Source organism: Lissotriton vulgaris, chromosome 12 (assembly GCF_964263255.1).
Source record: "Lissotriton vulgaris chromosome 12, aLisVul1.2, whole genome shotgun sequence".
NCBI lineage: Eukaryota > Metazoa > Chordata > Amphibia > Caudata > Salamandridae > Lissotriton > Lissotriton vulgaris.
In genome coordinates this window covers 736295779-736310202 of record NC_141700.1, presented here as the reverse complement: position 1 = coordinate 736310202, position 14424 = coordinate 736295779, and the positions used below count along the sequence as shown (strand labels likewise).

Below are 14424 nucleotides of genomic sequence, written 5' to 3'. Positions count from 1 at the left end.
GCAGCATAGCCAGGTTCTCACTGCTAATACATTCTCTACCTAGCGGACCATGACTCTCCGGTACAGACTCAATGTCAGCAAGAACAGAATACCTGTTGCTGCATTCTACCATTCTGGGCTTGCACGTTGTAGGTGAGCTAGTGTAATTAGCATGTTTTGGCGAACCATCATTCCCCTCTTGCGCAGGCACATAAGTTCTCAGAATTGGATTTTCAAACATTTATGGATTCTCTTAGGTGGAAGGTAGAGTGGGGTGTCATATTTAGATTGGGTAACCTAGGGTTAGCGAGAATATCAGTACATTTGGTCAGATGTGAGTCAATTTGAGTGAGTACATCGTCTTTATTCATTTTTTCCCTTTTAGAGCCCATGGAGCCCCTTCCACAGACTTTCGCTTGCCCATAATATAGATCAAATTGTATGGTGGGATGTCACTATGTCATAATACCCGGAAGGTATTACTAAAAGGGTAGAAAAAACACACACAAAAGCAACCACCTGGTCAGAGTAGAAGGGTTATTTGCAAGCAATGTCCCTCATTTTCAAACAAAGAGGGTAGGCCCAGCCTAGCCTCTTCTGGGCTTTGATGAGCACAGTTGGGCCCGCCCTTGGCCCAGGCACGCCCGCGTGCGTCCCGCATTGTGGGAGCTCAGTGATGATGTTATGCTCCTCTGGGCGCTGTTGGGACACGTCCGCGCCTTCCTGGCAAAATAGCTCTTGGGGGCTGGAATCCCATAGTACTGGCCACACAGAAACAGCAGGAAAAGGGTTCCCACACTGCGGGAGCCCAGTGATTATGTTTTGCACTTCTGAGCACTGTCGAGACTCTTGGGGGCTTGAGTCCCCCGGTACTGACTACACAGAAACTGCAGGTAAGGGTTTCCATTAGCTTAAAAAAATACAGTTACATACTTTATCGTTTAATCAATCTAAACTAAATGTACCAGAAGGAACAAAGATTACTTCAATTGTGTTCAATATATATCATAATGTAAATTTTAAACCTTTCATTATGCACAAGTCACAAAACTGCTGATGTTGGATTAGGCTCACAAGGCCCATCTGATGTGCCTATTTGGTTTGGATGTAATACCCTCCCTATCAGTCTGTGGTTGATTGTTTTAATTAATAGTACCATTAATTAATTATAATATAATTGTTTTCTGAGACATGTTATCTTTCTGTTCGACTCAGATTTAGTGTCCGGGCCTATGGTTGGGTCCTTGCCCTGGTGTTCGCTGTCAACGAAATAAACCAAGAACAGTGGCTTCTCCCCAACATCACCCTGGGTTTCCTCATCTATGACACATGTCAGTCACTAGTGAGAGCTCTGCAGGGCACCGTACAGATGTTGACAGGGAAGAAGAAGCCAATTCTGAACTACCAGTGTGACAAACCATCACTCCTGACAGGCATCATTGGGGAATCACGTTCCACTGCATCATTGTCTTTAGCCAGACTTCTGGGGCTTTACCGCTATCCTCAGGTATTATATGTTGTAATTGGACTGTGTTGAATGTCTTTAAAGAATTGTAAACAGTCTTTCATCTAATTATGGTCTTAATATCTTTACCAGTATGGCGATGACAAAATATCCTATTTTACAAACATCTGACGAAATGTGCTCAGATTACAGTTTTGAACGATAGCCAGAAATTGGAGTAAACAATTGCAGTAGATGAACAGGACTGGTTCTACCTTCCTTCAAAATGACAATACTTCACACACAATCATGCCATGACTTTTTAGATTCTTCCAATAATCTGCCTACATTACAATCAAAAGAATCCCTGTGATTTTAGGCTGGATCATGAGATCAAGTGATCTCCCCACTTTCTTTGATATTATGACGACTGCTGAATTTCAGTAGTAGTAATTCAGAGTAGAACGTTTCTACTGTGGAAGGGTCAGATAGATTTGATGAAGGCAGTGTCTTATTTTTGAAAATGTGTGATGGGCCATGAAAACAAAGAATGCAATTTCTAGGAGGTGAGAAGTGGAGAAATTAGCATTTCCATTTCATTTCCTGTTCTTTGTTGATTTTCCCAAAGTCACAATAAAGTGTACTGATGTAGACTATTTGTTTACTGAGGCTAGGGTCATCATTTACTTAGTGGTGTTTCTCTGGCACCTGGAGTATCCTAGAGAGGAACCTCCTTATGGGGAATGGGGGATTGATTTGCATACTGCATTTTCTTCTTTTATAATGCTCTGGGGGATTACATTTGAGGTCATGCTACTCTTAAGATGGTAAAGTATTAGCCCCAGAAGATAGGAAGCACAGTATTGTGATAATGTCCCATGTTGCCTTGTTGAGGTGGGGTAAGACATCTTCAGAGATGCACTTTTTTGTGTAAATAATATATTTTTCATCTCACCAAAAGTACTCTTCTCTCTTAGGTGAGTTACCTTTCATCAAGTCCTCTGCTAAGTGACAAAATTCAGTTCCCTTCCTTCTTCCGAACCATTCCCAGTGATATTGCCCAGGTCCTTGGACTGGCCCAGTTGGTGGTGCGCTTTGGCTGGACATGGGTGGGTATAGTATCAAGCGACGATGACTATGGAACACTGGGATCCCAGCTCTTGAAGGATGAGCTCCTTAGGTTTGGAGTCTGCATTGCTTTCCACAAAGCCTTCCCCATCATCCCTCTGACCATGAAAATGAGTTTCAACCTTGATGAGGTCAAGAGTTCCTTGGCCAGCATCATTATAGTCCTCTCCCCCGGACATTTTCTACTTCCAGTTATGGAAGAGCTCTCAAGACAAAATGTCACCGGTAAAGTTTGGATTGCTACTGAGGCCTGGTCAACGTCACCCAGTATCTCAAACAAAAAGGAACTTCAACAAATGTTGAGGGGCACAATTGGGTTTACTGTTAAGGAGGGAACTATGCCTGGGTTTAAAGAGTTCCTGCTTGGACTTCATCCTTCTACATCTACAGGTGACACATTTGTAAAACCCTTTTGGGAGCAGGCCTTTGGTTGCCAATGGCCCACCACTAATAACAGCCTGACCCTAGACCATCTGGAACTTAATGAATCTACAAGCATGTGCACTGGATCAGAAAAACTTCATCATTTCAAAAGTCAGAATACTGATGAATATGACCCAAGAATTAGCTATAGCGTATACAATGCAGTTTATGTAGTTGCACATGCGTTACATGAAATGTGGTCTTGCTTGCCTGGGCAGGGACCATTCATCAGTAAAACCTGTGGGGACATCACAAACATCAGACCATGGCAGGTGAGCACCAAATAAATCAAAGATTTCCATGCTGATTTTGGCATTACTGCAATGATTTCCAAGTACTTCTGGTAATTGTATAAAGCATTTATCAGACACACATGCATTCCTACCACATCCTCCATAACTCAGTAATTTACTGTTGGTTCACTTCTATCAATTTGCATACACACTATGTGATTTGGGAAAAGCAGTGTTGTTGTCTCAGTGTCTGAAATTTAATTTGGACATAGTTTAACACTCCCTTTTACGTGCAATTGGACACTTCAGACACATGCGCATCAACTCGGTGATCTAGTACTACTGTTCTTTTCTTCTGCAGGTTTTACATTACATGAAGAACGTGTACTTTAAAAACAAGGAGGGAGAGAAGATTTTTTTTGACAGCAACGGCAACCCACCAGCTGTGTATGACATTGTCAACTGGCAACTGCAAACAAATGGAGAGATCCTCTTTATCAAGGTTGGAGCCTTTGACTCCAGAGAATCCCAAGGGAAACAGCTGTCTATCAATAGTAGTGCTATACAATGGAACCTAGCGGATAACAAGGTAATGACTGAGAAGTAGACCATAAAAAGAGCATAACTATGGAGTCTTGTTCTAGACTAAAGAAAGCTTGAGACTCTGGTGTTGATCCCTTTCCCAGCTTTCTATAATAATTTAATGAAACAATCTTTGTGTAACCTTGATGCTAATTGATATTCTCCATTGAGTTTGTAAGTTCCCTTATTTGGATTTCTGCAACTACAATTCAATAGACAACCGCAAATGAATCTTCCACAACTATGAACCATGTTGCTAAGGGAGATGAAAACATACGTTCATGAAATGTTCTCCCTTGTGTGCCCTTTCCAGGTGCCTCGTTCCGTTTGCAGTGAGAGCTGTACCCCTGGTTACAGAAAAGCTCCTCGGAAAGGACAACCCTTCTGCTGCTATGATTGTGTTCTTTGTTCTGAAGGAGAAATTTCTAATGAAACAGGTAAATATTTTAAATATTAGCTGTATGATCTCAGGACATTAACATTGGTACAATAAAATTATATCAACTTTTTGCCACAATTTGGTATGTTCTCAGTGTCATTCTAAGCTGCCAGAAACTTTATTTTTTTGGGTGCTAAATATTTACTCACATTCCCATCAAGCATTATTCACATTTTGAGAATAAATTAGACTACTTTCATACCTCAAATATCTCTGAGACCCTGTTGGCTTCTTAGACAAAGACGTGTTTTTTATTTCAAAGATATGCTTTCTAAATTCAGAGAAATATCAATTGGTCATTGGGATCTCGTTAAACTCTTAGTTAGAAACGTTCAATCTGGATTCAGTTATTGAATCCATCTGAACTAGCACCAAGCAAGAGCTCCTGCTCTCCTTGGAAGAGGAGAAGATGTCAGCCTTCATATTGCTCAGCCGCCTATGACACAGTATATCATGACCTACTGCTACAAAGAGTAAAAGAGAAAATGGGTGCAAGTGTCAGGGTTCTAATGAAGCATTGAAGTCCTCAAGATATGGAACAAAGAGCTCACACCCATAATACAAAAATAATAAAAGCATTATAAGAAAGGGAATAGTTCAGGGGCACTTGTAAACATGTTACCCCCTCTGTGACTTAAATCAGCAATAAGTAAGATATGAGCCCTGGTAAACCAGCAACCACAATCTTATTCAGGGTAAGAGGCAAGCAAACCCTAAAATAACCTGTGCTGACTCTGTTGTAGTTTAGTACAGAGCAGTCAGGCTTAACTTAGAGGCAGAGTGTAAAGTAATTGCACATCACTTCAAACAGTAAAACAGCAAACACACCACACTAAATGATTCCACATCAGTCCGGAAAAATAAATATAAGTTTAGTAAGTAAAACAATGCCAAATCTGATTAGGAAAATGAAAGCTATTGAATTATTTAATTTTAAAGTTTATTATGAAAAATAGCACCAAAAAGCACAAAGCGCTATTGGGGTTTCTGGTCAGGTCGGACTGGGACACAGTCGCAAGTTCAGGTCGACAGCAATGGAGTGTGGCCTGGCTCCAATGACCCAGTGGCTACAGTGATCCAGTAAGGCTTTCTGAACAAACTACATTTATGCCTAGTTGCGAAGCCATGAGGCTGCCGTTCCAAGTCCAGATGCAGTAATGCTGAGGTTTCTGGCAACAGGGCTTGCGATGCAAAGGCTAGTATTAAGGATCCGAGGCACAGCCAAGGTGATGCGTCCATTCCAATGAGCGGTAAAGCCGCGAGGGGGAGTTTCGTTATCACCGTTGAAGCTTCCATTGACATGGAATGCATGGAGCTTGCGTCGGGGAAAAGCATCTAGCAGCGGTTCGAAAACGATGCATCTGTCCCATGATGCAGGAGGCTGCGGCAATGCAATTCTTTTGCGACAGGTCCAATCCATGCAGTGCTGCATTGGTGCTGCTCACGGTTACACTGCTCACCCGAGGAGGTGCATTGGTTCTGCTTGGGAATGCATCACTCAGTAGAGAAGATGTATCAATTCCATTGGTAACCCCCTCAAACCCGCTTCCAAAGGTCCAGGACTCACAGATGGCAGAGTTCAGGTGCAGATACAAGTATGTTGGAATCCTGTTATGTCCTAAAGGCACAGATCGGGAGGTCAGCCAACTAGACCTTGAAGTCAACCTGTATTCTGGGTTCAGGTCCAGTCCTTCTCAACCAGGCAAGAGGGTAGAAACAGCAGTTCAGCACAACAAAGCAGGAGTTCAGTCCAACAGAATTATTATTATTATTATTATTATTTATTTACATTTATACAGCGCGCAGCTACCCAGAGGTTTACCGGTGCAGTCCTTCAGCAGCACAGCAACTATTACCATGTTTAGGGGCGAGAGTACAATCACTTCATCACTGGTTAGCAGACGGAAAGTGTGCAGAGTCCTAATACCAGCAAAACCAAGGTGGGAAAAATGGAGTAGGAAGGCAAAACGTTGGGGGAAGGACCACCCTTTGGCTGTCAGATTTAACAAGTACATACATTATAGTTCTTTATTTCCACTATATGAGTATAGGTAGCCAACTAATTTGAATATAGGTTCGCCCTAAAATTATCGTTAGACGTATTTTTATGTGTTAACTTTTATTTTGCTAATTTCTCATGTGCAGTGGGAAATGATTTCAACATGTGGTGATGAAACATATCCAACTGAACATATCATATGTAATAATAGGACAACTAATATTATTTTCATTGTCAATAAAATTATACTCAAAATTGTGCAGCATCTTTTCTTGCTGTTTGCCATATGTCTACTAAGTAAAGCACAGATAAGACTACAATCTAATTTCAAATGTACAAAATCAGGAATTCAATTTCAATTACTTCTAAGGTTCAGTTTATGGATTTAGTCTAGAGTTTGAAGAAACCCTACTATCTTCGACTGGACACTTAAGAATACTAAAGGTACAATACAAAACAAACTCTATCTATGATATTCTTGTGTGCTCATTTCAATAATTATAGTTAAAAAAATCATCAAAAACTCTTTTTTTTTAAGTTAAAGGTGAATTTTCTATGACAATAAACTGCCAGCAGTTTGTCAAATCATACATTTCCACATCCAATTCATTATTTACTTTGCCAGCTAAGACCATTATGAGATACATGCTATTTATTTGTCACTCCTACTGATCTCTTAGCTGTAGGTATTTCATATATTCACACTCATTATCGTCTACTTCAATTGTCTTTGTCTCTGCTGTGATTGTTACTAACGTTAATTTTTGGATGTAGTCTTTTTTTTCTACTCACAGGTTCAGTTAACCTGCCTCCTCAATACACATTCTCATTTTGAGATTTGCTTGTGACTACTGCTGAAATTACCTTTTCGGAACTTGGTTTGTGCTGATATCTGCACCAGTAATGTATCTTACTGTAAAGCATTTTCCTCAAGAGGTTCATGATACTTGAATTTTGAGCGTCAATTTTGTCACAAACTGGGGTCTCTTTCTCCTGTTCTGTTTCTGGTTCTTCTTGAGCATAATACACTTCGTCTTATCCTTGATTTTAATTTTGATTGTCTTCTTCTTCACCCCGCTCTGGATCCATGCAGTGAACTCAACCTTGACACTCTTAATCAGTAGTTGTTGTTGGCACTTCTCCATTTGCAGTCGTCACTCTCTCTTTGTGTGAGCTGCATTGTTAAACTGTTGTAGAAAAGTACATTTCACAGCAGTGTTAGTCATAAGGATCACATGGTGAGGGGCTTTCCACTTTGGCTGCATGCTACTTAACCAGCACCGGGTCACAAGACTGGATCGTATGGTGTTGGACTACATTTGCCAGAGGTTTTTATCAAATTCACATGATGAGATACAGATCTCACAACTGCAGCCAGACCTTTTCAGTGATTGAACACAATGTCATAACTTATTGACAGCTGAGTGTGGCTCAGGGGTTAGAGGCGGCAGACCCGGAAGCTGAGATCGCCCCTGGACCAGGGTTCAATTCCCCGCCTCGACGGGGCTTGGGCTCAATAATTCCACGGACTTGATAATTCTCGCTCCGGTGCCTACTTGACTCACGGGTTCACACTCTGCGACTCTGGGCAATAGCTTGCTTATTCTCCACAACGGCCCCTCGCGGCGGGATGCCTGGCTTTCACCTTGTGGATACCCCGCCGGGGTATCTCACAGGGTAATACCAGGACGGGTTCCCTAAGCAAGCGCTTAGATACCTACCACGGTGGGTGATTTGCGCTATATAAATACATGTACATTTACATTTTACATTTACATTTACATATAAGGGATTCCCAGAGAACTCCCAATGAGCATCTCATGTGGAGAAAGGCCAATCTTTCTATCTGGAGTACTTCTAATGCCATTTGAACCAGTGGAAGTATATCTGGCCATTTTAAAAATGTTGAGAAACACAACTTGGCAAGTTTCAATTTTAGAATTCTGGCAATTATCGAAACCACTGCTGATGATTCTCTGTAACTGCAATGAAACGTCTTTTCAATTTATAAAGCTGTGCACAATAGCGTTAGAAAATCATTTTCAAAAAGAGTTGTTTGTCTCAATAGAAGGGAGCATAATTAATCTAGGGATTAATCTCAGTAGCACTGCAATGCTGTCACATCTCCTAGTAGAATAGGGTTTCTACCATTTGATAAGAAGCACATCATAACTAAAATGAACCTAAGGCATTATGAAGGGCATCTTGATATAATCACAATGAATTCCCATAAATGGTCCTTTAGATTTCACTATGTGACTCGGGGTCACCTTTATTTTCTCTCCTGCATTGATTTTTTGACAAACAATGCAACACTGACATGAACATTCAGCTATGATTTGTTCGTAATGAGGATATTACCAATATTTGTTTTCCAGTTCATCTTCATAGTGTCTTGACTTACAATTGTTGGGTCATGGTTCTTACTGCCCATTCCTCAAGTTAGAAAGAACATATTTACTATTAATATTTACTCAGACATCATTGAAATCCTTTTTGCAACCAGTTTTTTCCTGTTTCTTTCTTTTAGATTCTGCTTCGTCTTCCTGAAGCTGTCTAAGCTAAAAAAAATTCTGTGGATACTGGGTTCATAATTTTCATATTTGCAGTGTTCCTTTTCTTTTAAATTGATCATTTCATCTTCAAGAGCACAGCACTTTCCAACATCATCAGCATTTCATCATCACCATTGTGGGCCTTTATGAACAACAAACTTTACATCTCATCTTTCTTGAGGTTGCTGCAAAGCTCAAACTAGTTCAAAATATACGTACCATTTTTGATATAGGGACCAGAAAATAAAATCCCTTTGTGACCATAACTGCCCATTATCATGGACCACACCAAAGCCATACTGTCTGTCTGTGTAAATTATTACACTTGATTCATTGGCTAGAGAGCATGGTCTTGTCAATCAATGCCGCTACTTGTGCTGAGGTTACATTACGGAAATTACATTACAATTTCAGCCACAGACCAAAATGTTTATGCTGCTCTCAATGTTCCATGATGATCCCTCAAACAAGAACCGTTCTTCAAACAAAGTCAAATCAGACAGTTCAAAGGGAGTTTCTGATATGTGTAACATTGGTTTGCTACACAATTTAGTCACATCAATACAGTGGTAGTCCCAATTCTCATAATCTTCATCTATGTTTGGAATCGTCAGCAGTGTTGCAGGGTTTAAAATATTTAACGGTCCGCTAAAGATGTTGTTCGCTGCCAATATTGCTTGCTACTATTTTGCCAGGTGACTGTTTAAAAGGTGCTGAGGTCGTGTCAGCAAAATCTCAACGAAATAACAAACTAACACATTAAGTGTGTATTCCTTTACAATTCCCTCACAATTGCAAGACAAACATCTGCTACTGACATTGAACTGTCAGGAAAAGCACGATGAAATGCAGCAGAGGCCACTTTACTTTACCATATTTTTGTATCCAGCAAGAAAGTGTCCAACCTTCTCTTTACTAAGAAAATAAATATAGTATTTTTTACAATTTGGCATTACTAGAGCAGGTGTACTACAGAGTTTATCTCTGACCTCGAGGAAGACATTCATGCTTTCTTGTGGGCCTGGATTCTCTATGTTGTTGTGAGTGGTATTCAGGCAGAATATTGAAAATATTGTTATACCAAATATCATCTCTAAAATATCATGATAAGGAAATATCCTCTGCAAGAATATCATTGTCAAGAATATCAATTTTAAGGGAAGTGATATTGATTTTTAAAATATCAAAATACTTAACCCCTTCGCTGCGGCGGCTATTTCGCCGCAGCGCTAAGGGGGCGGGGCGGCCGCGCGGCAGCCGCATGCTGGTGACGGAGCCGCTCCGTCACCAGCCTCAGTTGAGCTGTGCTGATGACGGAGCGGTTCCGTCATGGCCCGCCCCGCTCAATAGAACGTTCAGCGCAGGCGCGAAATTCGCGCCGCGCATGAGCGGCGAGCGAGCCATGACGGAACCGCTCCGTCATCAGCACAGCGCACCCGCAGCTGATGACGGAGCGGTTCCGTCATCAGCGTGCAAGGGGTTAATTTGGTTTACGAAAATATAGATCATCATTACGATTTTGGTTTGGACTTATGTCTGCCCCACACCATAGCGGACTGCAATCACCTGACCATAGGTTGGCAATTAGGCCCTATGGGCGTCAGAAACATCCTTTTTACAATGGCAGCTTGTCAGCGGATGGAAAAAAAAGGCCCTTCAGACAAAGCTGCCATTGTAAAATTGATGTTTTTAACATCCCTGCACCATGTGGCATGCAGCTCATGTTGTTTGCCGCAAGGTGCAGGGATGTTTAGGAGCGCACTATAAGTGTCCCCCAGGTCTCATGGCAGAGGACGCGGAAGGACGGGTGCCCTGCTAGGTGCTCCACAAAGCCACTTTCCGACAGCCTTTCCATGTTGGAAAAGCCGACATGGAAAGGCTGTGAGAAAGTGCCATTATAATCCCGGCTGCTTCATTGGAATATGATGGCTTCTGCCCCTGCTGGTTTCCCTCTGTCTGCCGGTGCTGTAATTCGGTGGTCAGAGGGAAACCATCGGTGTCAGGCAGAAAGGCTCCAACAAGCTGTCGGATGGCTTTTCGCCTGCCATCGAAACAGGGCCCAATGTTGGTTATAATTGTGTTTTTCAAATATTGTGATGTATTTTCGTATATGTACTTTAAATGTATATGATGTGATTTTTTTTGTTTAATTATTGTTTATGTGTTCTAATGTAGTTGTTACATTTTTAGTAGTTATGAAATGTAATTCAATTATATTTGGAGATTTTTAGTATCTCAGTGGGTTGTGGATTTATAGGGATGGGAAGTAATTTATTTATAAGAAATTATCAATCAGTTTTTAATTAATATTTATTCAATTGGTAGTTAATTATGTTAATTGTACTATTCATTTTTTTAATTTACATTTTAGGCGCAGGTAGTGGGATTTATATGGGTACAGGGTGGGCAGTAACATAATTATATATAGTTATTAATTAGTGCATTAATATTCATTTCTTTATTGAGAATTCATTATGTTAATTATTTTTTTATTTTTTTATTTTAGGGTGGGGATGTGTTTTCTGTGGAGGTATAATGTGGAATGTAAATTAATTATAAGCTATAATTTTTGTTAATAGTGAAAATAATTCGTTTTTTAAGTTACGTTTTAGGTACATTTTTGTGAGTTATGTCGGGGTATTGGCTGGGAAGTAACTAAAATAAAATGATGTAATAAATATTTTTGTGTTAATAAATAATTTTAAATAAAAATGTTTATTTTAATGATTTTTTTATTTTAATTATAATACTTATCATAATAATACAATATTAATATAATAATATATATTTGTAGCTATATATGATATGCATTTAACATGTGCACTTATTTTATTAAACTTTTAATGTAAAATATATTTGTATTATTCTTTGCATATTTCTATTTTTATTTGTTTACTTTATTTTTACAATTATTTTATTGTGTTGAAGAGAATGTGTTTATTTCTAATGTTGCACTGACTGTAGAGGGAATAGTAGATTCTACCCCTCTGCAATCGAACACTTTCTCTACTATTCCACTGACTGGAGTAGAAATAGTAAATTGTACCCCTCCATAATCCAACCTTTTCACTGACGTTAAAGGCATTGGAATTGGAATAGTAAATTTTACATCTCCTTAATTCAACACTTTCTCTACTGTTGCACTGGCTAGAGTGAACATCGTGAACTTTACCTCTCCACAATCCTACACTTTCCCTACTATTCCACTGACTGCAGTGGGAATAGTAAATCTTACCCCTCATTAATCCAACACTTTCCCTACTGTTGAAGTTATCGGTTTTGGAATAGTGAATTTTACCCCGCCGCAATCCAACACTTTTCCTACCTTTGTAATGACTGGAGCTGGAATAGTAAATGCTGCTCCTCTGCAATTCATCACTTGTCCTACTGTTGCACTGGCTGGAGTGGGAATAGTGAATGTTTTTTATATATACTATACGTTGGATATTTGTTATATTATTAAAAAAAACTGAAATTATAATATAAATTAAAATTATTAGTTTAACAATAATTTGTATCTAGATATAAATATATAAATATATATGTATATATATATATATATATATATATATATATATCACTAAACAAAGTGTCCCTCTTTAAAAGACACGCTGGAGCACACGGGGATTACAAAGCTTTTAATGCAGACAGCATGACGCGTTTCGTCTTGCGACTTCCTCAGACGCTGTGTGCACAAGTTAAAAACTTTTCATTGTTAGAGTTTTAAATGTCAGCCGCGCTCCACCCCTTCTGGCAATAGTGAAGAGGGACTGTTTTCATGTTCCTCCCCCTTCTCAATCACTCTGCTTGTGGCTGCCATCTTGTAGTGTGTTAATTGGGCGTTACCATTTGTGCCATTCACCAGGTTCGTGGTTTTCCACTTGAGTTGTCTTTCAATATTCCTGGTATCAACACATTGGCCCTGCCAGAGGTAAGTTGTGGAGCTTGTTGGTCGGCTTTATTCCCATTTCGCCTGCCGCTGATTTCGGATCCCGTTTTCATGTAGACGATGTCAGTCATCGGTACTACCTGTGTATATATATACATATATTAATATATATGTCTCTAACATTTGAAAAAGTTTGTTATATGTGTTGAAATATATTAAATATACTTACATTTTATTAAATTAATGTTACTATTTCGTATATTTAATGTTTAAATTAATATATATTGTTCTAATATATATGTTATGGACAACAGAAAGGTACCAATTCTCTTATTTGCCTTCCTATTTCTATTACACCAATGGGCATTCATATTATAATAGATACATTTTTACTTTTTTGTAGATCTAAGGGCCTGAAACTAAATGTAAAGAAATCCAAATTTGTGATGTTTGGTAAGGGTACGAGTAAAAATTCTTATATTCACGGCGGCAGCAAGATTTTAGAACGGGTACACAACTTTGAGTACCTAGGGGTTAGATTTGTGGAGAACTTTAAGTGGACAAGTCAACTAAATAAGAATACTCTTATAACTGAGCATAGATCCAATGCTATTATTAGATTTCACAAGAAAACAACATCACTTGTAGTTTCACCAGCTCTGCAAATGTATCGTGCCAAGGCTCCAGGTGCTGTGGTTTTTGGTGCTGAGATCTGAGTTTGTTTGAGACTCACTAGCAAACTAATGCTGAAAAAATCTTATTAGGAAGTTGCTTTCTGTCCCAATTAGCTCACCCCTTACCCCATCATATTTTGATGTGGGATTGAAAAGAGTTGCAGACTTGGATATACTAAAAACTCTAGTCTATTGGGTCTGTTTCTGGATCACACCTGAGCTAGGAGATTATGAGGATTCACTTATTAAAAGCTCCAGGAGCCTGCACTATTCCTTGGCCTAAATTGGTTTGTGGTTGGTTAGGGAATTGGGGTTATAAAGTAATGGGGATCAACCAACTGCAATTCGTAAAGCAAACATTAGCATTTTGAAAGCATGCTAATGGGCTTCTATTAATGATGGCTACATACCAAATAGCTCAAAAGGCTCCCTGACCAATCTGTTTTTAGATTTAAAGCCTTTTCCTATTTTTGAGCAATTCCTAGATTTAGGGCCTGAATGCGATGTCGAATGGACCAGAGTGAAGGGAATGGGATTCACATAATGTTTTTCTGCCCTGAGTATCACATTTCCCTCAGCAAATGGATTAGTCCAATTTGTCACCACATAGGAATATCTAGACTCCTGGTTGCTTAAGGATCTAAAAAAAGTGAGACTTCTCCAAAAATTGAATTTTCAGTAAGCTCTTACAGGAAATTTGGTACAAAAGGGACAACATTCTAAAAAAGGCTTGTACCTATACTTTTTTTCAATCTTAAATAAATAGAAAAATTAAAGAGTTTAATATTATACTCATACATTTTAGATTGTGAGATCTTACTGGGAAACTGTAATCTTGCATTTTGTGCATGATTGCTGGTTGTATTGTGTTCTGATTTCCTTTTACTGTCTCTGCCAAACTGCTGTTCTGAAAACCCCTAGGATGCTGCTATTGATGTAATATCTCACTATGAAATTGGAGATTTGTTTTGTTTTGTATAGATTGTATTATAGACAACAATATCAAAATAATGTATTAATATATATATGGCTTTTGGGTTAGGATGAAGTACGTAAGCATTGTTATTGCACACCTGTTG

At 39.2% G+C, this 14424-nt stretch overlaps 1 protein-coding gene across 1 annotated transcript in view; it reads left to right on the top strand.

Annotated features, from left to right (window-relative positions):
• LOC147678447 (extracellular calcium-sensing receptor-like) overlaps positions 1–14424 on the top strand; it is a 43522-nt gene that overhangs the window by 13574 nt on the left and 15524 nt on the right. The window contains exons 2-5 of the mRNA XM_086945633.1: positions 1195–1486; positions 2401–3246; positions 3569–3796; positions 4103–4226. Coding sequence (XP_086801759.1) covers positions 1195–1486; positions 2401–3246; positions 3569–3796; positions 4103–4226 — 1490 coding nt within the window. The remainder of the gene's footprint in view (positions 1–1194; positions 1487–2400; positions 3247–3568; positions 3797–4102; positions 4227–14424) is intronic.